The sequence below is a fragment of the Solea senegalensis genome, linkage group LG9 (genome assembly GCF_019176455.1).
Source record: "Solea senegalensis isolate Sse05_10M linkage group LG9, IFAPA_SoseM_1, whole genome shotgun sequence".
Taxonomy (NCBI): Eukaryota; Metazoa; Chordata; class Actinopteri; order Pleuronectiformes; family Soleidae; genus Solea; species Solea senegalensis.
Genome location: NC_058029.1, coordinates 8,059,153 through 8,084,638, shown reverse-complemented (window position 1 = coordinate 8,084,638; position 25,486 = coordinate 8,059,153). Strand labels below are relative to the sequence as shown.

General features: G+C 39.6%; 3 protein-coding genes across 8 annotated transcripts in view; 2 read left to right on the top strand and 1 right to left on the bottom strand.

Moving 5' to 3' along the window:
- Positions 1-873: 873 nt before the first annotated feature.
- seh1l (SEH1-like (S. cerevisiae)) lies at positions 874-8,302 on the bottom strand. 2 transcript variants are annotated; one of them, XM_044034919.1, is made up of 9 exons: positions 8,086-8,302; positions 6,854-6,904; positions 6,620-6,766; positions 6,218-6,429; positions 5,209-5,307; positions 4,739-4,879; positions 4,427-4,581; positions 3,080-3,233; positions 874-1,154 (listed from the first exon to the last, which is right to left on the bottom strand). In XM_044034919.1, the coding sequence occupies exons 1-9, from the start codon at positions 8,194-8,196 to the stop codon at positions 977-979; spliced, it is 1,248 nt and encodes a 415-aa protein (XP_043890854.1). In that variant the 5' UTR covers positions 8,197-8,302; the 3' UTR covers positions 874-976. The 2 variants fall into 2 exon arrangements, with proteins under 2 accessions (XP_043890854.1, XP_043890855.1); XM_044034920.1 differs by lacking the exon at positions 874-1,154 and adding an exon at positions 1,290-1,609.
- An 817-nt stretch (positions 8,303-9,119) lies between these two features.
- On the top strand, positions 9,120-16,072 carry ptpn2a (protein tyrosine phosphatase non-receptor type 2a). The gene is made up of 9 exons (XM_044034877.1): positions 9,120-9,363; positions 11,247-11,337; positions 11,438-11,538; positions 11,699-11,797; positions 12,248-12,385; positions 12,517-12,726; positions 13,371-13,535; positions 14,123-14,328; positions 15,419-16,072. Exons 1-9 carry the CDS (start codon positions 9,307-9,309, stop codon positions 15,606-15,608), a joined length of 1,257 nt encoding a protein of 418 aa, XP_043890812.1. The 5' UTR covers positions 9,120-9,306; the 3' UTR covers positions 15,609-16,072.
- Positions 16,073-18,210: 2,138 nt separating this feature from the next.
- cep76 (centrosomal protein 76) overlaps positions 18,211-25,486 on the top strand; it is a 53,386-nt gene continuing 46,110 nt past the window's right edge. For 2 of the 5 annotated variants that reach the window (XM_044034887.1, XM_044034889.1), the window contains exons 1-9: positions 18,211-18,774; positions 19,380-19,535; positions 19,717-19,822; positions 20,033-20,257; positions 20,351-20,536; positions 21,480-21,577; positions 21,786-21,914; positions 22,070-22,261; positions 24,916-25,082. In XM_044034887.1, the coding sequence (XP_043890822.1) occupies positions 18,712-18,774; positions 19,380-19,535; positions 19,717-19,822; positions 20,033-20,257; positions 20,351-20,536; positions 21,480-21,577; positions 21,786-21,914; positions 22,070-22,261; positions 24,916-25,082 (1,322 nt within the window). In that variant the 5' untranslated portion in view covers positions 18,211-18,711. Of the gene's footprint in view, positions 18,775-19,096; positions 19,288-19,379; positions 19,536-19,716; positions 19,823-20,032; positions 20,258-20,350; positions 20,537-21,479; positions 21,578-21,785; positions 21,915-22,069; positions 22,262-24,915; positions 25,083-25,486 lie in introns of those variants that run through there. The other 3 variants (XM_044034890.1, XM_044034886.1, XM_044034888.1) reach the window with 3 other exon arrangements.

The following is a 25,486-nucleotide window of genomic DNA, read 5'->3' as shown; positions in this document are numbered from 1 at the left end:
TATATTCCAAGGTCTTTATAGTGCATGTTTACAACACTGCACATGTTCCCATCATGGGAATAATAACAAAATAAAGTTCACTATCTTCCACATCTTCACTTTTCAGAATCTGTAAATAACTCAAAATGCTCCACAGGAGACTTGTTCCTGTTTGATAAAGACTCAGATGCCACAATACCATGACAGTTACTGGTCCAAGTTTATTGTACCATGTGTTCTGCCAGGCAGCTGCAGTAAAACCTTGGTGAGCAGACAGCTGCCCGCTGAGAAAACTGCCAGCAAATGCATTCCACATCTCAGCAGACGAAAAGGCATGAGAGCCATGAGATGAAATGTTATCTCCCCTGTCAGAAGAAGTAACACATGACTTATAATTTGTAACTAAAGTCAGTAGAGGTGCTTTTTATTCATGCACGCACTGCGGCCATGAAGTGACTCCTACAGGAAAATTTAAGTTATGTATTTGTGTTTGAAGTCAGGCCAGTGGTCACAATGACACTTCAGCAGATCTTCATACCTGGAAAACAAGGAGTGGCTCTGGACAGTTGTTGCACCAGCTTCCTTAAATAGACACCATCGAGTTCAATCAGAGAAACATAACTGAACATTACAGCCAGAATGTAATCCAGTAAACGAATCTTAAAATTTAAAAAAACAAGTAATTCCATGAAGAGAGTAGTATTCTTTTAAATATCTATATTCTGACTTACATAAGGACTGAGTGATATTAAAACCATCAGTGACACCAAATACACCAATTGTGTTTTGTGAACACAGTCCATCCATCCATCTTCTACCACTTTATCCTCCACATGATGGTCACAACATAATAAGGACATCATTTCTGGCAAACAAGAACAAAATATAAAAGGATTCTCATGAAAAATTATGGTTTTTATTACAAATAAATGTCAGTTTGGTAAATCACGGCCAACACAAAAAATGTATCCCTGATTTGAGCTAAAACACCCCAACATTACTGCCCTTCAGCCTCTGGTAAGGGCAGCAGTGCTCTTGAGGAGTGCCTGCGGGGAAGAGCTTGTTGTTGAGGCTGAACAGCTTCAGCATCACATTGCTCAATGAGGGAGGGAGGAGGCAGCAGGTGACCATACCTGGTCCCTGCTATGGGAGGATCCAGAGGTGGAAAGAAATACCTGATGCAAAAAAAAAAAAAAGGACAGAGACAACAAAATACATAGACGAGGAGAAGACAATGACAACGGAACACAGAGGGGGAACACGTAAAAGGAAGCAGAAATTAAAAAAAAAAATTGAAGGAGAAATTATGCTTTTGTGCTCTAGGTGTTTATTTTTTATTAAAGGGGTATAATCAATCAGCTGAACCCACTGGCACACAACATGCTGTGATCACAGCTCTGCTGAAGCTGTGAACAAACAATGCTGCAGTCCTGGTGCTGAAATAAAGATCTCAAGCCGGTGACACCCACATTCTCAGCTAGGACATGACAGACGCACATTTTAAATGCATTACCACACGGGCAAACGATAGCTGATGCAGGAGGGACATTAGTAATGTGCGGGATGCTGGTATATCTTTGGAGAATTCAGCTGCCGCAGGGGAGGAGCAAAGGGAGCTCTCTTGCCAATCCTGCATGCAACAAGCAAGTACAATATGACAATATTACTTCAACAAACCTTATGTCACACATTTGTCAACCAGAAGACGTGATGCCTGAAAATCTTTACAAACTTTACAACAAAAATCTAAAAACAATCGTTAATGACGATGCAAGTTAGATTATTACACAGTGCACACGTCTAATGTATTTCAGGTTAGAGTTAAAGCTGCCGTCAGTGAGGTACTCCAGTTAAATCACTCTATATTCCGACTTCTGTCAGCTGTTCTACTGGGTTTGTTGAGTTTCAAGTAGTCCATAATCAGGAGCCACACCTCCACAAAGAAGCAGGTAAACACACCCCCCTCTTCACCAAACATGTTCATGAGGTAGTGTACTATAGAAAGAGAATGCTAACAGTGGCATAAGACAGGAAATTAGACAAAACACAAATCACTGACAGCACCTTTAAGTCAAAACAACAAGAATAGTAAATACCAGGGTTTGGTTAAGTCAGAGGTTATTGAACTTAAACATAAATGCAGCCATAAAAACTGAGGAAACCAGTATTAGCTCAGTAAAAATTTGTTAAAAAGTTTTTTTTACCCCCTATAAAGATATTAAATGATCATATCTTCTAATTATTCATCAAAAAATGTATATCTGTGGATACTAGTGACAATTTCCAGATAGTAGTACATTGTTAAACACAATGGAACAACTGGAGAAGAGTCAATGTCATTCATTAATGACCTTTACACACACTGTGAAGTCCTCAGTGCCAGTGGCTGTATTCATGCCCACACAATGTGTGTGTATATGCTATATCCTATTGTTATTTCCGGTTAATGAGATTGATTCAAGCTGTCCTTCTGCTCAGCAAAGCGTTTGGTAACATTTGCTCGAGGATATGTTCAAGAATACTGAAAACTCCAAAACTAAAAGAAGGAAAAGGTTTGCTGAGAAAATTATTGAGCTTCAACTTCAATGCCCTTTAATGATAACAGTAATGAAGTTACTGGATGATCAAATGTTTTAGACTAATTGCTATAAAATTTCTATTTGACAAAATGGTGAACTTCTTAACGACAGAGCAGTTCTGCTGCATATTTGAACAATACTATGACTAAAATAATAGTCACATATCAAATGAATATAAACAGCTTTATTTTACTTATTATACCAAGAAAATGGTCAGCGCTAAATCACTCTTACAATGACGTGCTTCCATTCACACTGTATCAAGAGGATATCGCTTAAAAAAAACAAACAAACAAACAAACACCACAACACACTGGGCTCTAAAGGCTTGATGCCCAGAACCTGTTTGCTGGAAGCCAAGCTCTTTGCATTAGTGCAGCACTGGGTGAGTGTGAGCCCAGTAGTTTGTCAGTGAGCAGCTGCTGCAGTCCCAGTCAGTGTGAGAGGCATAGTAAGTTGTCAGTTTCTGACTGGTCCAGGTTGGGCTGGGTGAGTGGTGGCAGACGCACCACGCCACCTACCTTCCTGCAGACATCCCGTTCACTGAATTCTGTGGTGTCTGAACAGACGAGCCCACCACGGTGCTCATGGCCGTGGGCTGACCTGAGGAGCTGGTGAGGGGGCTGCCGTCTCCCTTCAGGATGCCGGTACACTTCCAGTTGTCCATGTAGTTTGCTACAGAGACACAGGGATTGACGTCAGTAATATTTAAGTGTTTTTAATTGACCATTTTAATTAAATAAATGCATCATGTCTTAAGATTCTGAAAAGCTGACATGCCGCCTCAAAACGTTACACTGGCGTAACATCGTGCCACGGTGATTGGTTCAAAGTGGGGCTGGACATCCCCAGAGACACCACGATACAATATTATCACATATAGAAGTCACAGTACGAGTATTTGCAAAATACTTTATTGTGATATTTCCACACAACAGCTCTAGCGAGAGTGAGCTCTTGACACCATCTAGTGGACTAAAAATGTCAATGATTTTTTTTTAATGCTAATCCACAAAACATTTATTTGTATCAGTCAAAATATCCAATATTTCTCTGTACCGACTCCCTCACCATTACTGAACAATATTGCTTAAAATTTATCGCAGTAAAACAATTTATAAATCAATCAATATTGATGATTTTCTTGATGAATACGCAACAACTGAAGACAGCTCTTGAGTGAAAATTGTTGAATCCAGTTAATTGTGATTTGAACTACAGTCAAAAAACAGCACTTAAAACAGAGAAACATTCAAAGTATCACAATACATGTTTGTGTTGCAATTAAATTATTAACCAGACTCAGTTCAAACAATTAAACAAAAGGTGGCATAATGATTAGTGCTCTTCATGGCAAAATATCACAACCTCTGTATAGAAGTACCTGCAGAACCATCACCAGCTAACACACATACACAAACTCCTCACACCCTCTTACAACACACAGCCGCATATCCACTGCCAGTCCCTCCCCACTGATCCCACCTGCACTCAGGATCTACGAGGAGACCATTAGCTCAGGTCCAGACTGCATGTCACCCTTCTGTCTCAAAGCCTGTGCTGACCTTTAAGGTTTTCACACAGAGCCATTTAGCTGTGCAATGTGCTTTTCTTTATCAAATGTCCTGTGGACTTGATAAATCCACCCTGCTTTGTCAGCAATAACCTCAGTTCATTCAGAAAAATGCAGCCCATGCTTCAGTGTACACACACACCATATGGTTCACATTCTTGCAGCTTAACCAACCATGTGTCATTCGATGCATCAGTTCTTTAACAAAGATATTTAGGGAAAAAACAGTGTTATTAGCTCAGCGCATTAAAATTACATAATCAGCCACCAAAAGCAGGTATCAAATCCTCCCAACCTTTCCAGAGACGCACACATCCATCATCCCCAGAAGACGCCAACAACGTGCTGGTGATGTTCCAGCTCACACGCCAGACCTGGGAGTTGTGGTTGTCAAACTGAGCCATAATCTGCACCTCAAACTTAGTGGGTCCTGTGGAGGTGCTGTCCTTCCTGTCAGGTTGATTCAAGAGACAGAAAACTCAGTTTACACTGTGGTAAGATTCTCATTTCTGACACAAAATGCAGAATTTAAGCAGTTACACCAAACTCTACACATTTGAGTCGTATAAGACTCGTCAATAAAAACAAAAGTAAACAAATTTGTCACCTCATAGGAACAAGCTTAAAGATTCTGACATCTTTTGTTGCAATGGCGAGGACATGGAAAGATCTTCCCAGGTTTGGAGCAAATGCAATATCATGAACTGCATCAGTGACCGTCATCAGTGTCTCGGCTTTAGCGTATTTCCTTCATGACAATGATAAATAAAAATGTTAGTAATAAAAACAACAAAGTTTGAATTGGTATGTTTGAGAGGTTAAACACTGGGGCTGCAATGATTAGTTGATTATTAATCAATTACTCATCACCAAATATTTGAGTGTTTTTTTAAATAGTTAAGAAAAAGCACTCTGATTTTTCAACTTCTTAAATGTGGTAATCATTAAAACCGAACACATTTCGTTTGTGGACAAAACAATACAATTGATTACATTGATTAGCCAACCAACTAAAACCAAAAATAATCAGTTGTGAAAATAATCAGTAGATGCAGCCATAGTAAACACAACACTCACCTTGTGTTTTCATTGTATTCATAGACCTGAACTTTCCCACCGTATGACACGTTGCTGTCGTCACTTCCAACAGCAAACATTGGTGGGTGGGCTCGAGAGCTGAGTGATGAGCAGAAAAAAGTAGCAACTAAATTTGACACCAACACATGCACAAACTCACTATCCACCATCAACCTACAGGTGGTTGTTCTTTAAAAGGGAATGGCACGCAGGATTAATTAAGTTGGAGTAAGTGCACCTGCTGCAATGATCACTTCACTGTCATGAGAAGGAATAGGTTTGGACCTGCCCTTAATGCAATTGCACTAAAACAGATATGATGCCATGAATGTTTTTATGGCAATAGCAGGAAGAAAAATATGATGACTTATTCATAAAAACTGTCTAGTGAAACTATGTTTGTGTAATGCATTATGTGTGAGACTCTGCCATAATATTTGGCCAGACCATATGAAAAATGAAATACATTTGCATTTGAGAAAGACATGATTTAATGAAAATTAATTTAAACTTAAACTATGTGCCATCAGAACACTGATCAGCAATCTCAGCTCCATCGCAGGGCCACACACAGCTAGAGACAAACAACCATTCACTCTCACACTCATTCCTACGGTCAATTTAGAGTGTCCAATTTACCTAATCCCCACATTGCATGTTTTTGGACCGGGGAGGAAGCCGGAGAACCCGGAGAGAACCCACGCACACACGGGGAGAACATGCGAACTCCATGCAGAAAGACCCTTGTTCCAACCGGGGCTCGAACCCGAGTCTTTTAAATTATATTTATACATTTCTGTTTGGAGAAAACTAGTGTTACTTTGTCCATGTTAAACAAATTCACAGGGAGTAGATAATAGATTTAGTATTGGACTTCTAACTTAAATGTTTCAGTAAATTAAGTTTTACTTCCTAGAACTAGTGTTTTTTGCAGAGTAAGACATACTTTAATAACTTTCCAGACCCTTCACTGACACAGCATTTTTCATATTCATATATAAATTCTAACCTGGAGGGATTCCAGGAGATGCAGCTGCAGCTGAGCTTGCAGGAGATCTCGTGCTGCAGAGACCACTGACTCAGGTTCATCACATCAGGAGCCTCGTAAATCCTCACCACTCCGTCCGCAGAGCAGGTGGTCAACATGAGTCCCATGTGTTTAGGGGCAAACTTCACATCCGTCACTGAGGTTCTACTGTCCACCAGAGTGGTTCTCTTTATCTAAAACAAAGGCAATGTGAAACACATGGGTCAGATCTTGCACCATAAACAGAAAACTTTGGAAAACTGCATACAAGTTAGTGGTGTTTGCTGTCATCATTACAGCATAGTCAGCGTCATAGCGCTGCAGAAAGCTCCTTAACAGAAGAAGTACCTAGTATTTAGATATAAAATTTCCAGTTGTACTGACCCAGTGGCTCAGTCCTCTTTGTTTGTCGTTGGACTCCCCAACAATCTCTTCCCAGACAGCAGCTGTCCTGTCAAAGGAGCAGGAAGCAAGAACCTGCCCAAATTCCGGATGGGCCCAGGTCACTCTCCATACTGATCCGCTGTGTGTCTGAGGAAAGTAGGTTTCAATTTCAAGCTGTACCTATGATCAGCGTATGATCTGCCAAAAAAATACAAAGACGGGAAGTGGTTTTACCTTCCAGCTGGCTGTGCAGTGCCACTCTCCATTTTCACTTTTGTCCCAAACCTGAAATAACAATCACAATAATAAAGAAAAAAAATACTGCACTAAAATAAATATGTGTAAATAGCCATGGCTGTTTAAATTTCTTAATCTTCTTGGCATGTAAAGTAGGGGAGGGAATCACAGGATACCTGTGCGATACATCATCCAAGAAACCAACAATATCACGATACAACGATTTTGTGCAAGACTATCATATAGAGATACATCATGATATCTGACTGATATATCTGAAGGAAACAAAACGCCCGGGAAAGGTTAAAAGTGCAGGATTTCTCTATTTATTCACAACATAGAGAATGCATAAAGTATATGTATTGAATGTGGATGGGGCATCTCTTAACATAGCTTTCCCTGTCATTATCCCATTGTATCATGATATTATTAGTATTGTGGACCATGTATTGCATATCGTATCATGAGGTACCGTTTGATTCCCACCACTTGTTTTACTGATCCAGATTTTCCTCAAGATGCAGGGTCGAGTCAAATACAGTTGTAAATCACATCTGTGATTTGAGCACTTACTTTGTGTTGATATTGTGTTCCTAACACAGGACAATATACTGGATCCTGAAGCAACAGGATTAGCCATTGATCTGGTCATTTTCACCACACCCAAAGAAAGATTTACAACTAAGGTTTGTAAGATTTTTTATCCATAAAAAAAGTGTTTGAACATTTTATAACTTAGCAGGCTTACATGCTACACTAACTTCTCATCTTTCAGATATCGTGATATATGGCTATATGATTGTCTTGCAATATATTGATTATCACAGAATCGTTGTATCTCGATATTACTGGTATCGAGTATCAGATATAGAGATCCTTAACTTATTCTTGATCTCTCGCTTGGATTCTATCACTACTAAACCGCATGTGCACTTTATGAGCAGGGGGAGAATTCGTGTACTTTATAAACTCTCATACAACTTCCACACAGCTACCCTAGCTTGTATGCTACCGGCACAGTAGCTAGCAGACAAGCTAAATATGCCAGAAAAAGTCACAACAGCCAGTTTAACAAATACTGCAACGTGATGTGCGGCTGAAAACAGTGGCAAACCGTCTGCAAATGCAACAATGAGCTAAAGACTTTGCGAAGGTGGGTGATGTTCACACGCTATGTGTAACAGCTAACGCTAACATTAGCAAAGTGACGCCCGCTCCACATCACTTACCTTGACACTCTGGTCACTGGAACAGGTTGCCATTCTCCGGCCGTGGAAATCGTAAGACACATCGTGGATTAGATCTTTGTGATCTGCTGCGATACTGCGCGCAACAAACATGGTTCGGACAACGTGCTGAAAACACTAGCTACACGGGTTAGCCAAAAGGCCTGTCATGTGTATGTGTGTGTGTGTGTGTGTGAGAGAGAGAGAGTGAGCGTTTGAGTGTGTGTGTGTTTGGCGGGTCCTCGTACTGTGTTGTGAGTGTGTGCACCAATCTTTACCACAAGGGGGCGCACTACTACTATTACTAATAAACTACACAGTACACATGCACTGCAAACAGTAAGCTCATTTATCAATGCGTTTGAGATACTTTGAAAAAACAAACAAATAATAAATACGCTTTAATAGACACTATCGCGCACGCGCGCGTGTGTGTGTGCGTGCGTCACTGTGAGCGAGAAGCACCGTTACATTACGTTACATTACCGAAGGGGTTGCCAGGTTCTGTTTTTATCGTGTTTACATTTATTGACATCATTTTGGTTTCGTCTAAGATCAGATTCAGCAGTGATATAGGTTTTTCTAAAAAAATTATGAATTTCTATATTTTTATTTATTTACTTTACTTACTTACTTACTTTTTGGTACGTTGTAGAAATGTGTTTTGTTTCTGTCAACCTCAGTCTTTATTTACACATTATATTTATTTCCATCGTATTGTTAATTGTCAAGAATCACCTTGTGTTTTATGCAGATGCTTCTTTGTAAGAGTTGTGAATTACATAATAACAGTTTTCTTCGAGCGAAATGTTTTTATTAAAAAAAAAATCTAAATAAAATAGATTGGCTTGACTAGCTTTGCTGACTCAAATAATGTTTAAAGAAGAAAACATAATTGATACGTATCAGTTACTGTAAAAACTTCTTGGTCAGATTTCAATGGGATTTCCTTCCCTTGATATATCAATAAATGAACCAGCTACTGGTTGCCAGCACTACAAGGCTGGAGCTATTCGATGCGGTGCGTCGAGAGATAAACGCGCAACTGGCAACCCCACTCAGTCAGAGTGCATGTGTGTGTGCTGTGGGAGCATCAGACTTCCCGCTGGGATCTCTAGGATTAAACACACATTCTGGCTGTTTATATGGCGGACAGAAAGTAAGCGGTGCTGAAAACACTTCGTGCTCATACACCGAGTGTCTCGGGGCACAAACTGCGACATAATGGAGCAAGAATTTGAGGACATCGATTCGTTCGGGGGATGGCAAAACCTCTACAATGTAAGTCCGGACACTGGGCCTCTTGTGTTTCTATGACGATCAGTTGCTAACTTACTTAGCCAGCTAAGTTGGTAGACAGCCCGTAAGACACTTTTCTCTGTATTTTTTTACCACGTTTAGCTCCGTGGCTGACACAGTCAGGCCGCATAGGCTACAGCACATGGTGGGAATGTAGTATACGATTTTAAGCACCAGAGCAAAGGCGAGTGTGAAAGTGGCAGTCGGCGCTACTGGTCGCTGACTTCCGTAGCTACAGAGCTCGTTAGAAAACGTGCGACAGCCGCACTCGGCTAGCTAATGCTAATGCTAGCAGACGTCAGCCGCAGTTTCTGAGAATTCATGAGGACTTCCAGAGAAAAGCGCGTGTGTTTTGCCATCAGCGGTCCAAGAGAAAGCAAGCTTCAGTGAACAACACCTCGGTTCCCTCTTTAACTTTGGTTATAATCGTGTCTATACTGGCTAGTAACCAGAAGATAACGTTTAACTAAAGATGTTGTGTAGCCATCACTGAAGTCCGCTTAGCTGTCTTCTTATACACGAAGTTATTATTGTGATTAACTGTGCTGAAGTTGCCAGATAACAGGAGAGTTAAAACGTACACATTTTCAGAGTGTAATTTGTAGCTGTTCACAAGTAAAATTAACTAACATTCTTCTCAGCCACTGAATAATGACACTACAAGCTTGTAAACGGTTATTAAATAGAAAATAAAGTACATTGCATACACAACCAACCTAAGTGAAATTACAACATTACACCTCAAAACAACAAACCTTAAATGAAAACATCTTTGATATAGCTCAGCATGGGAAGATACAAATGTTTCCCCACAACGATTATTCTGACCAAAATAATTGTGATTTGTGATATTATTGTGACAACTGTGGGGGGGAGGGTTTAATATAGTTTTTGTTCAATTCTTAATCATTAACAGGCATAGCCTTCTGTCCACGCTTCTGCTGGTCAGAAACATCACAGATGGGCTGGTTGTTTTTTTTTGTGAAAAGTAATTCGCTTAAGATCATAATCAGTCACAAGGAAAGATGTAGCTCCCTACTAAGGCACATTAAAAATAAATCATAAGGACTGTATGTAAGTGAGTGAGAAAGGATTGTATCGATAATTAACTATCTGTTGTGTTTGCATTAAAATAATTTGACATGGAGGCAGTAAATAAAACTTCTGATGATGTTGTGATGACTGAAATATTATAATTACTACTTAAAATATTTGTGGAATTTTTTGTAGCCAAAATAAATAAATAATACTTCATTAGGCTTATTGTTCAAGCTTTTTGAAGTCTGTCATTAATCAACAAACCTGTTTCTGTTGGATGTGTTATTTAGCAGAAAGATACCATTGCAGAGGCTCATAGATCATCTTTGACCGCACCTCATTCACACAATGAAAGTAATTTGTAGAAACAGTAACACGTGACAGTGACACAATAGCTTGGCAAATAAAGTCATAGCAAAAGAGTACATGTTGGGACAGATATACAATAAATACAGAACTTTTATTACCTCTACCAAGGTGTGTACGTGCATTTGTCTGTGACTCTGAGCAGTATAACTCAAAGAGTCGAAAGAAAAATGTCAGGTCATGTTAGGTTATAGCTCAGAGAAAAAAATATTACATTTTGGTGGTAATAATGTGTATGTATATGGTTAACCTTTTGAATGGATTGATATTGTGGGGAAACAAGCAGCCTGGGCAGAGGTTTACATTATCCTAGTGCTTTCCCTACTTTCTTTACTTGGTCATTGAATGCTACTTGCTACTGTGTTTATACTGCGGGATGTTTCTATATCAAATGTATGCACTGGGTCTTCCATTGATTTTGCTGACTGGAAGAGAGACTGCTAACGTCTTGTTTCCAACAGGAGATCCGCAACCAAGCCGGCGAATATCCTTATAAAGTGGCAAAACTTCCAGCAAATCGGAATTTGAACCGCTACAGAGATGTTAGCCCATGTGAGTCATATGACAAGAGATTTAATGAGAGTTTGGAATGTACTGCCACCAATGTGTGCTATGATTTGTAACTTTTCTGTGATCTTCCACCTTGTTCCAGATGATCACAGTCGAGTAAAACTTGAAAACTCTGACAACGACTACATCAATGCAAGTTTAGTGATGATGGAAGAAGCCCAGAGGGCTTACATTCTTTCTCAGGTATGGGCATCATATGCTTTATAAATGACACTGTCTGCGTTACATTTAGGAAATCTGTGAGTCCGAGGGAGAAGAATGTGCAGGATTTTACTTTGAGACCTTTGACTGACTTGACCTTACAGTGGAGTTTTCTCCATGTGCTTTTCGTTAAATGCTGCAGGGACCTTTGAGGAACACCTGTGGTCATTTCTGGCTGATGGTTTGGCAGCACTGTTGCAAAGCTGTTATAATGCTCAACAGAGTCATTGAAAAGGGATCGGTGAGTACACTGACTTCTGCACCTGCTAATTCATTCATCACGTTTTCCTCTTGCCTGTTTTGTACAAATGTTTAAGGTAAGATGTTCCAAAGTGTTGTACAGGACATTGGCACTTACATATTCAGTTGATGATTCTACAACACACAGAATGTGGCATAAACATCACACACCTTATCCAAACCGAGGGTGTAAGGACGGAGGATATTGCGATGTGTGCACAGAGCCTGTGCAATCATGAGAAGATGTGTACTACTCATGTTCCGCCATTCAAGAAGAAACTTAGCTTAGCATAAATCCTGGAAAATGTGTCATAGTATATTTCACTATTTGAAATGAAGTTTGTGAAACATTAAATTCAATGCAGTCTGTACTGGCAGTGCGGTAGTCATCACACATTTCATTGGATTTTTTTTATTTTCCAGACTGAGTGAAATGATTCTGTTTCAACAGGAAAAGTGTGCACAGTACTGGCCCACCTCTAAGGAACATCAGATGTCTTTCACAGACATGGGCTTTGTTGTCAGGCTACTTTCAGAGGAGGACCGTTTCTATTACACAATCCGACTGCTCGAACTGCAGAACATAAAGGTGAGCTTAGACAGGAGACAACTTCTTATATCTTATATATTCTTAAATTTTATATTATAGTTTCAGTCTACTAGTGAAATGCACCCTAGTCATACAGAGCACTTTATGCAACGTTATGTTTTCTGTCATAGACGGGGGAGTCGAGAGAGATCTACCACTTTCACTACACAACGTGGCCTGACTTTGGTGTTCCAGAATCTCCTGCCTCCTTCCTCAACTTCCTCCTCAAGGTCCGGGAATCAGGCTCGCTGAGCCCGGAGCACGGTCCCTCAGTGGTGCACTGCAGTGCTGGGATCGGACGCTCGGGGACCTTTGCTTTGGTGGACACCTGCCTGGTCCTGGTGAGAACAGAGACACGAGGAAACAGTAAAACAAAGGGCTAAAACATGATTTGCGAGGTTCAAGTTTTGACAGGAGAGTAAGATGAGATTCTTTCATCGTGGTTGTACTTGGTCATAAAAGAGATGTTGTGGCATGTTCTGGTTATGCTTAAATGCATGAAGCATTTCTCAAAGATATAATACTTTGAAGCAGAAAACACACATTGCCACTCAATACCAGATAAATACTGTGTATTTTGTAGGGTTGTTAGGTTCTCATGTCTCAATAAGTACTGAATGTTCATGTCTTGGTCTAACCTATGTGTTTTCTGTGGTCGTGTTTGACATTTGTTTCTGTCAGACATAAGCTTCATCCACAGTAGGATATAATGTTAGATAATCATAAATACAGGAAGTCGAGGTGTATGGAGGGCCTCTGGATTGGTCAAAAAGTCAGTGGTGGAAGAATAGTAAATTGGCAGCACACAATACAGCAATGTAGCAAACAAGTATGCAAATATAATCAGCAAAAGTGCTTATAAAAGTGTCCCTTGTGACTGATGGTATAATGCCATTAGGTGGCAGTTTACTTGTTGTAGCTGCTCAAGGTTGACCGATGTAGTTCATTTTAAAATATTCAGTTTGTTGTTGTGTTGTGTTTGCAGATAGACAAGAGAAAGAATCCATCCTCGGTGGACATACAGAAGGTGCTGCTGGACATGAGGGAATACCGAATGGGCCTGATCCAGACTCCCGACCAGCTCCGCTTCTCTTACATGGCTGTCATCGAGGGAGCCAAGCTCATTCTGACGGATAACACAGCCACACAGGTAGTTTATTCATGAGGATGTCACCTGCACATTTTGTTATATGCAACAGTGATCCTGACTGGATTTTCTAGGTGTCTCATTGTGTACGGTCTTCTGACTCCTTTTACTGATGTGGCTCAATCCTTTCTGTTGTGGAGATTCAGTCATGCAAAGTCCTAAAACAAATACAAGCCATGCCCAGTTTCTACATTGGATTAAATTAAATTGCATCGCTGGCTGTGTTATTTACACCAGAGCTGTGTGATGCTTTGCAAAAATGCTCCAATAAAGCAATATTTTGATAGATGTTGTAGTTCAGGTGTTACAAAGCACCATACACGGTAATGTTGAAGCTTAAATCTTATTTAAATCTAGCTTTAAATAAAATGTGAGGATTATGTTCACATATATATTCTACCCAAGTTTCCTGTATCTTTTTTGGCTTATGTTTTTTAATCTGTTTTTCATAAAATGTGCACAGAGACCAATGTGATAATCAACAAAATGAGCTGTCCATAATATATAAAACAAAATTATTTTCCTCTGTTTGTCAGAAGTTGGTTGTTTTGGGAGAACAAAACTTATGTTATCTCCTCTTTGTCTTGTAGCAAAACAAGCATCTGCTGGAAAACAAGCATTCCTCTCTGGAATCAGATCTTCCCCCGCCACCACCTCCACCCAGACTTCACCTCAACGACAGCAGGCCCAACGGCCAGCCAGCACCCTGTGTGGAGCTGCAGGCCGACTCAGGAGACCACCTGCTGGCAACAGAGCCAGACAACCAAGACCACGATATGGCGGAGAACTCTGGAAAGTAAGTTCAGCTGAGTTCACATGACATACATTTCAGAGTTGAATGATTGGTGTGCAGTTCACATTTCATGACTTACTGTCATGTGTGCTATGTGTGTGAGTTTTTGTTGTTGTTTGAGTTCACACACTACACAATGGACTGGTAATGGTGGTCACATGCACGCAGTCTTTGACCAGTGCAAGCCCTTAGGGACCGGTCATCTGTGTCCACAGAGGTCTGCTGGGGTCCTTGTAGCATCATTTTGTTATCTGCAGTCAGTGAGTAAACCTCCAGGTTGGGTCCATGCGGACCATGGGTGCTGACACCTCATGCTCCATGTAGCACAACACTTTCAAATCCAGTTGGTGGCATGCTGTTGTTTTGGTCAAAAGAGACAACAAAGATGGTAACTTGGAAAGCTGCTTCAAATAATAATGTGAGGAGGTCTGCTAGTACCAACACATCTCTCTGTGTTCAAAGAATCCAAGAACATAAAAACAAGGGTGAACTCCTGGTAGGAAACTGGCCTTACTGGAATTGAATGAGAGATTGAGTTGACATTTGTGGAATGCTAGAATGACTCGGACCCTCATTTTTAAGAGTGGAACGAAAATGCAGTAAATCGAAGCGGCTTTTCACTCACATAGAATGTGGAAAGTTTGATCCAGACCTTAGTAGTATGTCTCATATCAAAACCAGAGAAATGACTCGTAATGTGAACTGACACCCGAGACGTGATTATGCTCAATTTTTATTTTTTAAATCAACTGAAGTTTGCTTGTAGCTTCCCCCAATTTCTGTCATATTTTTGGGTATTGCCTTTTTTTCTTCTCTCTTGTGGACTGTTATTCAATTCCTGTTTAGGTTTTTGCCCAGTAACTTTTAAAAGTTCCAAATCCAGCTAGATGGAGCAGGCTAGAAATTGTATTTGAGTCTGCGGCACATGTTGAATGTGTGCATGAGCTAGGACTGACAACACATTTACTTCATATGTTCTCACATTATTGATTGTTTAAAGTTGAAAACCACACTTGTTTATGAACAGTGATGTAGTAATGTGTTGCTCACACTGGTTTTCTCACCACTTCCTCTTGTCTGACTCTTACTTAAGTGTCAGAAAGCGACACCGTGAAGAGAGGATTGCCAGCACTGCACAGAAGGTCCAGCTGATGAAACAGAGACTGACTGACTCTGAGAGGAAACGAGAGAAGTGGCTGTCCTGGAAGCCCGTCCTGCTCAATGTCGGTGCCGGTGCAGCTTTGGCCGCCGGCCTGCTGGTTTGCTGGATGTACTCCCAGTGAAACACACTGGCTGACTTAAAAACTGACTCTTAAGTTGCACCAGTACCTGGGTTTAGGTACTTCTCTTAGCAGAATTGGATGATGTGCATAACTGAGGGTATTTATTTCTTTAAGGTCAAAATGCGGGAGCGCTAGATCAAATGAGTGTGTGTATATTTTTCATGTAACATCTTAAAAATAGTAACATCTCAGGATCTCTGTGCCAGCACGATGATTTGATTTCCTTTCCTTCTCGTCACTGTTGATGAATGTACTGTATCATAAATCGCTTTGAAAGAATTTTACTAAAGGTGCAGTAAAACAAAAAAAAGACAAAAAATACTCTGACAAGTTTATTTTTGCATTCTTTATTTGTAATGGTTGATAATCTTTGGACGTGTTTTACATTTTGCATTTCAAAATGACTTGTGTTGACTGCCCATCCTACCATAAATATGTAGGGTGATTCCACTTCTTAAACATCAGCCTTGGGAGTGTGTTTTTTTCCTCCTGTAACAAAATTCACATTTCATGCATGCATTTAAAGGATCACCAGAGCACCACTTGTTCTTCCATTTACATTGAGCAGGACATCCCTATTATGTTTCAGACTCTAACCATGAACCATTTACCTTCTGTTAAATTAGCACATTTTTTCATAGGTTTTGTGTATCATATGAATCGTAGAAGCTCAAAGCTTAATGTGTGTATTCACCCACTGGATGGGTTCATGTGTTTTCAGGTTATCTTGTTTATGGAAACCAAAGCAAAGCTGTCAATTTAATATTTTTAATCGAAATACCAGCCAGGCAAGCTGTTGATTTGTTCCCCTCTTTGTATCGGATTTGTTTTCTGGAAGATCTTTGACATAATTTACACCTGCATTGTGTAGTGTTCTGTGTCACAGCACCTTTTGTGTTGCATGTGACATTTTAATTCAAACCCACGTGTCACCAAATTGGTTGTCAATTACCAGGACCAATGTAAAGCTACACTCGTGCAATTTGGACGTTTCGTCTTATTTGAATTATTCGTGGCAAATGTCGTCAACCGTTTGCTGGTTTGAGATGGCTTTTGATGTGCCTTGGAAGTTGGTGAAGTGGGAAAATGTGTGCTCCAATATTTCCTCACTCAGTCAGTACAAAACAAGGTTTATGTAAGCTATTGTTTCCCACATAATAACACAGACAACATTTACAGTGACTGATTCGCCAGAGGTATGATTTGCATCAGATGTGACATTAGCACATGCCAACTCCTGACATGACCTGATGTATTAGTGATCAGCTGGTTCCATGGCTTTGACTCTATGTTCATTTAACCCAGAAAAGTTTGACCATTACATTCCATTAATGTTTGTTTTCCACATAAGACTTCAGGGGAGTTTTGTACATTACTTAGCTGTGGTGAGAAACATGACAGATGGTGTTTTGGAGAAAAAAAGCAAACAAAATATGAAACACGGATTCAAATAAACAACATTTTTTTTATCAAATCCTGTTTGTCTGCTTGTATTATTTCCTGTAATTTTGTGTCTGTATGAAGCAGATCTACCGTGTCCACCCACACTGTGTTCTCCCCATCCCTCCATAATTACATTCTGACCATGAGTGAAATCAATGCAGTCAGACTGGAGGTCTCTCACTGTGGATTCCAGGAATTGATTCAATATTTCAAGAAGAGGCCTTGCTTATACTGACTACTGCAGTAATTTTATTTTCTCTTGTCTGGGTGATGACATTGCTGTATGTGGGGGAGAAAGTATCAGCAAAAAAATCATGTAAAAGTAATGGATTTGATATTAGAACATATGAACAGATGTGTGCATTTTGCAGACATGGAGTGAAAACTGCATGTCTATATTTTTATTTCACAGACTGTCAACCGATATAATCAAGAAAGACCAAAAATGCGACTTAAGGCGACAAATGGGCAGTGATACTGTACTCAAGTACAAAATTCACGTATCCGTTCTCTACTTTATTTATATTTTTTAGCAACTTTTACTCCACATTTCCTCTTACTATCTTTGTTACTTCCAAATAAAATCAGAAGAAGAGTTGGTAGTGGTCTGTATTTATGTAGCGCTTATGTAGTCTTGATGAGCTGCATTACACTACAGTTTTGCCATTCACACACTTCAACATAGGGTTGTGTGTTTTGCTCAAGGACACATATAGTCTAGCAGAGCCAGGAATTGAACCCGCAACCCTCCAGTTGAAAGACAACTCACCCTACCACTGATATACCATGACTCAATTCTTGATACTATTTTTTATATAATACTTTTACTTTCACTTAAGTACATTTCGTATTAGAAAATTGCTTTTGATACTTCAGTACAGCAAATGTCACATACTTAAAGACTTTTAATAGTAATAAGTAATATTATAAAAAAGGTGACTTCAACTTCTACCACCAAGTAATTTTCTGGTAAGATACTTTTACTCAAGTATCAATTTTAGGTACTTCATACAAACTGTGAATGGGTTTAGGTTTATAAAAATACAAAGCATTGACAAATGTGCCAAATATACTTTTATACATATTTTCTCGGTTTTATCAGGCGCAAAGAATGCACAACTTCCGCTAACAACTCCTTAACTTCCGGGCAGTTGTCGCTAACGGGAAACAAATGAGGTATCGTTGGCGATTAAAACATCCAGTAAAGATCGAAAACGTTTATAATATATTTTAGGAATTGTTGCAGTGGTTCGTACTGGGTTCAACATGACCTAAATTAAAAATGTATGGCGTTGAGTGAGTTCTGCATTTACCTGAGTAGTAGGACTGGCTCATCGATCTGTGATCCACAATCCGGAGCGGTAGGTGGCGGTGATACGGCAAAAGATGAATACCCACCTCCGTGAAACTAAGAAGAAGGAGGACACTTTACCACGGCTTTTCCGCCACAATTTAAACGGACGTCTGTCACTAGTGGTTGTCATGGGTGTTAACCCTCAAAACGAAAGGCTTGCTTTGTTTACACGATACGCATATATGTAAACAATTAGCAAACACGGCTCAGATTAGAGTAAACACAGAATTGTTCTTTCGTGGTAGCACCCTATTGCTAATGTCGTTAGCCATTTAGCTTTAAAGCTAACCAGAAGCAGCTGAAATAATGTCTCTGCCTCCAGAGAAAGCTTCCGAGCTGAAGCAGATCATCAACAACCACCTTCTCAAGGTGAGCGAGATGCACTTTCAATACACGTTAACGTTATTAAACAAGACCAACTGCCATTATTTCAATAAAGCGGGTATAATGAGAAGTTTGTTGAGAGGACGCAATCTGACTGCTTTCTGTGATGGAAACAACATATTCTATATGATATCCTTTACTTCCTGTGTCATATCAATCATACATTATTTGTTTACACAAAAAACGGATTTTAGTGATTTTGCTCATCAGTGCTTTTAGCTTTTAGCTCAAACTCACACTCACTCTGAAGCACAGTTTTCTCAAACATTTTTTAAAACGAGTTTGAATTCCCTTTTTAGGTCAACGATATCCAGTGTGCAATTGTCATACAGACCTTCAAGATGCATTTCCCCACCACTGTGAAGGGAATGAAATGATTAAAACAGAAGTGAGGGGCAAATATGTCAATGGCGGTCTGGTTTCAGCATCATGAATTTGCTAAATCCAAACACATCATTAACTGTGAATGCAAGGGAGTCCCCAGTAGTACATTTATAGGTAAATGTGCAACGTCTCCTTGTGAACGATGTTGTGGTAATGCAAATGTAAATGGGGTAGTGGTGTTCATTCCTTGTTTTCCTGGTGATCAGATGGATATCCATGGGAAGATTCGGGAGGTGTTGGCTGAGACTCTGAAGGATGATAAAGGGCAATCACATCAATCTCTGTCTGAGGCCAGTTTTCTCCGTGCTCTGCAGAGCAGGGGTATCATTGATGATGTAATGAAGGACCTCCGCTTAACTCAGGTATAGCAATCATTTTGCTGGCATCTTTCACACAAGCTTCTCTCAGACATGCACTGAACTGCGGAAATCCTTAAGAGATGATATAGGGAGAATGTTGAATGCTGAAATCAAATACTTGTGTTGAGATACTAATTTCAACCTGTGTAGTTTGTCTAGTATATAAGGTTGTCTGCTCTTATAGGACGCACCCACAGATGCAGAAGGAGGACTTCCTCCAAAGCCTGGGGCTAACTTTGTCAACAAAGATATCACTGCTGAAGAGCTAAAGCTGAAGCAGCTGAAGAAATGTAAGCAACACTATTTATGACTGCAAATCAACAATATAATAACATAGCCTATATTATTATTCTTTCATCAGTGAATGAGTAAAATACTGCATTTTTTCTATAAGGTGCAGATATATAAAAGCTGTCTTTATACAACCCTACATGTTTGAAGGTGTTATGAACTAAACAAGTTTTGTTAATGTTTGATTACATTCTTCATATTTCTTTCAGCCAATGTTAATCCATTACGGCGTTACCTGTATCTCCAAGTACTTGGAGGGAAGGCGTTTCTGGAGCACCTCCATGAGCCAGAGCCTTTACCAGGTCAAGTGTTCTCTACGTTCACACTCTACTTGCACTTCCGCAACCAGAGGTTTCGCTCAAAGCCAGTGCCTTGTGCCTGTGAACCCAGCCTGGAGGAGGGCTTCCTCTTAGAGATCCACAGAGATGGCATAGGTATGTAAATCAACATCAATGTCCCTGCTGTGTCATGTTATTTCAGATATTATTAGATTATTATCATATATTAAAACTTATTGGTTGCTGCAGGAGAGGGCAATAAAATGGCAGATGCTACAGAGTTGCTGTCCGTATGTGACCCGGTTCATTTGGTGCTGATCAAGACGAACACCTCCAGTGAGACGACACTGGTATCATCCTACTTCCTAGACTGGAGGACAGTCCTCAGCTCATCCTCTGGAAAGACCTGCTTTGCTGTAGAGCTTATGGGAGTTGGTGAGGGATTGACTTTTCGTTATTTTTTGTACGTAGCATCTGTAAATAGTTGCTTATTGTGACATACAAGACACCAGGAATATAGTTGCTGTAGTGAAAAAAGTATCCGTTGGTCAATAAAGATTTAACTTTGTATTGGAAACAAGCTGCCACACAAAGGTCCTCTTACTAAAGTCATGTTTTTGTAATTATTCAACCAGAAAAACAGATTGCACGAGTCCTTTTGTTAAGAAGCATTTCACATAAGATATCAAATATCAAGCAGTAGACTTTTTTTTTGATGGACTCTTCAGGGAAAACTTCCGATTATGTCTAATGGTTGTGTACTTGAATGCAGCTGTGTACACATTATGCTTTTATGAATTAATAAAATAATCAATCATTCAGTGGGAAGCAGCTGCTAATATAATATTACTGAAATATTAGTCAAACAAGTTGTTAAGTTTTATAATATCGGACCTGCTGTGTCAGCTGATGCAGGTTATAGGTTATATCATCTGGAGAAACAAATTGATATATTTCAAAGTTACTGTTAGCATACTGTGCCTAAAGACTGTATTTCTGGCTGATCCTGCCACACTGAATGCTTTTATGTTTAGGCAGTCAAAATATAGATTCCCCCAACTGTAACACATTGGCCTCCCAATGAGTTTGTCTAATATCCTCTTAAAATATCTTCTTCACAGGCTGAATATGTCAGTCAGTCTATCTTCTTTATTATCTAAACCTCGTTCAGGAGATGGAACACTATTTTAAAAGAAATAAGCAGCAAAGATCATAGAGAGAGATAATTATCAAGTTATATAACATTTCAGGAGGGAAAACTGAATCTCATTAATGGTCTTGGAGGGGTTCTGGCCCACCTTTCTTTGCTTTGTACTATCTGTTAATTAGCGGGGGAATATAATTGTTTATTTAAACCTGTGTCTGTGTTTCTCACCAGGAAGTGAATGTAAAGTCCCAGCTGGTGTTTTGACAGTCAGTCTGGAGCTCTACCCTCCTCTCACAGAGACTCTGAGCACTGACATCATCAGCACACAGGTCAGCACCCTGGAGCCCCCTTCCATTTTTCTATTTATTCATCAGGGTTTCAGCAGTTACAGGAAAACTCATCGCCCAGCTACTGTGAACTCACAGTGAATCCCACGAAGGATCAATATTACTGAGAGTTGATATAAAGGCGTCATTGTTAAAGATACATTAAAGCTCTATTTTTAGTGCATGACGTCACTGTGTGTTTCTCATTCAGCAATCGCTGGAGAGGCATAGGACGGCAGAGAAGGAGAGGCTCTTCCTGGTTTATGCCAAACAGTGGTGGAGGGAGTTCCTGGAAATACGACAGTCACACCAATCCAAAATGGTCAAGATATTTGCACAGGTTCATCAAAAGTTTTGTGTTGCATTTGTTTTTTTGCATCAACCTGATTTTATTTGCACTTTAACATTGACACATTAATTTAGCATGTTAGTGGGTTTTTAATCATGATTATTGCTGTCCCATGACCTGTGGCTGTGTGCCTGTGTGTTATACAGGATGAAAACGGCATCAACAGACCAGTATGTTCCTATGTGCGTGTTCTGCGGGCCGGCCGGCTGCTGGAGAGTCCTAGACAGGCAGCCCGCTTCGTCAGCCTGCTGGCCCATGAGAAAGCCCCAGTGGTGGGAGGAGGAGGAGGCAAACAGGAGCAGTGGTGCACGTTAATGGCTTTCCTGTGCAGAGGAAAGGTAAGAATAATGGATCTTTGGCAGCAACAACAGAGGTGATTCATTTTTAAGAATAGAAAAAGGACATACACATCCAGAAAAACATTTTTAAGGGTGCTGGATCAATCGCAATTTTCATAGCAGTGAAAAGAAAGAGGGTGACTATTTATCAGTAGTCTGAGCAAGAGTATGTGCTCAAAACATCACTGGCAATAAAACATGTATTTATTAAATCAGAGACTTAAAGTGTGCTGATCTTTCTCTTACTTTTGATTCATTCTTGAGAAAGAAATGCTCTAAGATCTTTACTGTTAATGGGATGATGGCTGATTCATAGCTTTTCATACCTGAGTTCCTGTGAAGCAGTACATCATCCATAAGTTCTTCTGAATGAAAATGAATGTGGAGATGTCTAATCACTGAGTGTTTGAACATACAGTAGTACACAATTCCCCAGTCACATCTATTTCATTAGTCAATTTACCCACTAAATGAATGTGAATCTAATAGCTCTTAGGAAGTGAATGGTAAAAAAAAAAAATGTTCATGGTCTTTGTTTACGTACATTTCCTGACCAGTCATGAGATGTCTAATAAGTGTAAACAGTGTTTTTGATTCTCTGTGTCTCACTGTCTTTGAATTAGTGCTAGACAGTCATCCAAATTCCCCCTTTAGCCTCTCTTTAATAGTTAGTTCAATGTGGTATAATGTTGCTCTGTCACCCTGTATAAACAGTATAAACAGTGGATAATCAGTTAAAGTTTTGTAGTGGTAAAGATAACCATGTTACTCATATGCAACATTGCACATCATCACAATTCACAAATATGTAAATCCCTTTATATTACACAGAAAGTGGGTTCTGATGTTTGAGTAAATCAAACACCAGCTTTTTACATTACATTACATGTCATTTAGCAGACGCTTTTATCCAAAGCGACTTACAAAAGTGCATTTAAACATTTGGGTACAAATAAGAGCTAGAAGTAAGTAAGAGCTTCAAGTAGAAAGCTTTTGGGTGGGCTTTGTGTTTTATTATGCTAAGCAGTGTCTGGGCCTCGCATATGACTAACAGGTCACATAGTCTTGGTTTTGCACTGACTCCATTTCTGAGTACAGCTGATTGTGTCATTTCTGAAAAAGGAGGATTTCCACTCAGTCAACTGACTGATCCATTTTCATCTCTTGACTAGATAGCGTGGAATTTCCTATGCCACCACAGGATAAATGTTTCCTGCCTCTCTTCTGTGAGCGGCTGGCAAGGCAGACAAAAACACAACTCTCACAAAGTGGCTCTTGTCAGCTGTGATTTATGAGTTTCATTCCAGGGAAAATTAATTTAGCCTCATCAGTCCCCAGCCTGTTCTGATGCTGCCGTCCATATTAGCACTTCTGGGGAACATCTATCATTCTGACTTGCCTGTTGATGGAGCCAGCGCATGCAGCAGCAGCAGCAGCAGCAGCAGCAGCAGCAGCCCCTTGCTCAATTCAGGCCCCTTTTCTAGAAGCGTCAAATAAATGTTGCTTACTGTCACAGACGATTAGATGATTGCAGAGTGTGCTTCCTCTCCTGCAGACTTTTCTTTTATTCAACACTTCTGTGGAAAACCAACAGTGCACCGAGAAGAGGATATTGTATTTCTGTGCGAACAGACTGTTGCACCGACATGATTAATAAGACGAGCAGCAGTGAGGACTGCAGTAAATAAGTGAAATTTTGTTAAAGCCTAAAATATGCCAAGATTAAGCTGTGTTCTGTCAGTGGCAATAATGTAACTGTTTTGTACTTAATAGTAGAAATGTTATTTAAACAGCTATTACTAAATTCTGTCACATCTCCAGCACTGCACGTTCAACTGGCATCACTGGGCCCAAGCTGAATTTGACGTTGCAAGTGCATTTTTCCACTCTAGTATTAAGGCCACAGTTTTTTCAGTATCTCATAATAAGTCATGATATTTTAGATCTATTTTAAATGGATTGTATTTTATGGGGCAATTTTGTAGTTCTTTTTTAGAGCGTAAATTCTTGTCTAGAAGATGGATTTTCCATTCTTATAAAAACAAGTCATAATATTTCCAGTAACAGAATGAAGCATTTGGCAAGGAAATTGTAATATTTCAAGACAAAATGTGCAATATTTCAGGAGTAAAGTTATAATACCTCAGTATAATAGCTTACATACACAGATAAGCCAAAACATTAAAACTGGTAACTGGTGTTACTGTTATGGCTGGAAAATAACTGAAAACACAGACATTCATTCATAAGCCGCAACTTCAAAGCCTGTTATAAATTTTAATAGTGTGGCTTGTCGTTGTAAATAATAATAACATAAAATATAGTGAAACAAAAAGGCTCCTCAAGCATGGGAGGTTACTCTCATCTTTGTGGAGCAGAATATATATAACAAAATAATCCAGGCAGCATTTTCAGATGGAATTTAGAGGTTTCATCAGGATTAAAATAATCTGTTGCAATATGACATGATCTGAAATGAACCACAATAAATCCTCTCGTGCTTATAGTGCAACTATACTATAATTTAATAAAGTAGAGTTAAATCTGAGTTATGAGTCTTTATTAATGAGAAAGAGAATTCTAAAAACATGCTTAACCTAAGTTTGACAGTGTGGACTTTTTTTATTATTCTTCCATCGCCGTCTGTCCTGCAGGGGGATTGTGAAGACCATGCCACCCTGCTGTGCAGCCTCCTGCTGGGCTTTGGCCTCGATGCATATGTGTGTGTGGGCACCAAAGCCAGGGGAGTGGCACACACTTGGGTTCTGACTCGGGGTTGTGATGGAAGCATTACTTTCTGGGAAAGCCTGACAGCACACAGGTATTTTAATATGATAATAAAGAGTCATGTAACACACAGCTTTGGCCTCTCTCCTGTTCCTTTGGTATCAAACTACAACATCTACAGTTGTTAAGAGTTTGTCAGATGTGTTATTTTATAAAGAAGAAAAACACATGTCATTGAGAACGCGTGTTCAAAATTTGAAAAATATTTTTCTATAACTGGTAAAATCAGACATGACATAAAAGATATGTTTTTGTATGCCTGAGGCAGTTCTATGTCTGTGGGTATCTGAGTGAACGGATTACCATGAAATGTGTTGGTCATGCTTTTAAGCAAAGGAACTGCAGATGACTGCATATTTAGCTGTTTGTTTATCAAATTATGTCCTTTAATTAGAAATGAGGACATTTGCTGTGAGAAAGAAACATTGATGGGTCATG

Coding starts and splice junctions, on each gene's coding strand:
- seh1l (XM_044034919.1), bottom strand. CDS start 8,196: ATGTTTGTTGCGCGCAGTATCGCAGCAGATCACAAAGATCTAATCCAC. Junction 6,767..6,853: donor ACTGCACAGCCAGCTGGAAG/GTAAAACCACTT, acceptor TACTTTCCTCAG/ACACACAGCGGATCAGTATG. Junction 3,234..4,426: donor ATGTGTGCGTCTCTGGAAAG/GTTGGGAGGATT, acceptor GTGTCTCTGTAG/CAAACTACATGGACAACTGG.
- ptpn2a (XM_044034877.1), top strand. CDS start 9,307: ATGGAGCAAGAATTTGAGGACATCGATTCGTTCGGGGGATGGCAAAAC. Junction 11,798..12,247: donor GAGTCATTGAAAAGGGATCG/GTGAGTACACTG, acceptor CTGTTTCAACAG/GAAAAGTGTGCACAGTACTG. Junction 12,727..13,370: donor TGGACACCTGCCTGGTCCTG/GTGAGAACAGAG, acceptor TTGTGTTTGCAG/ATAGACAAGAGAAAGAATCC.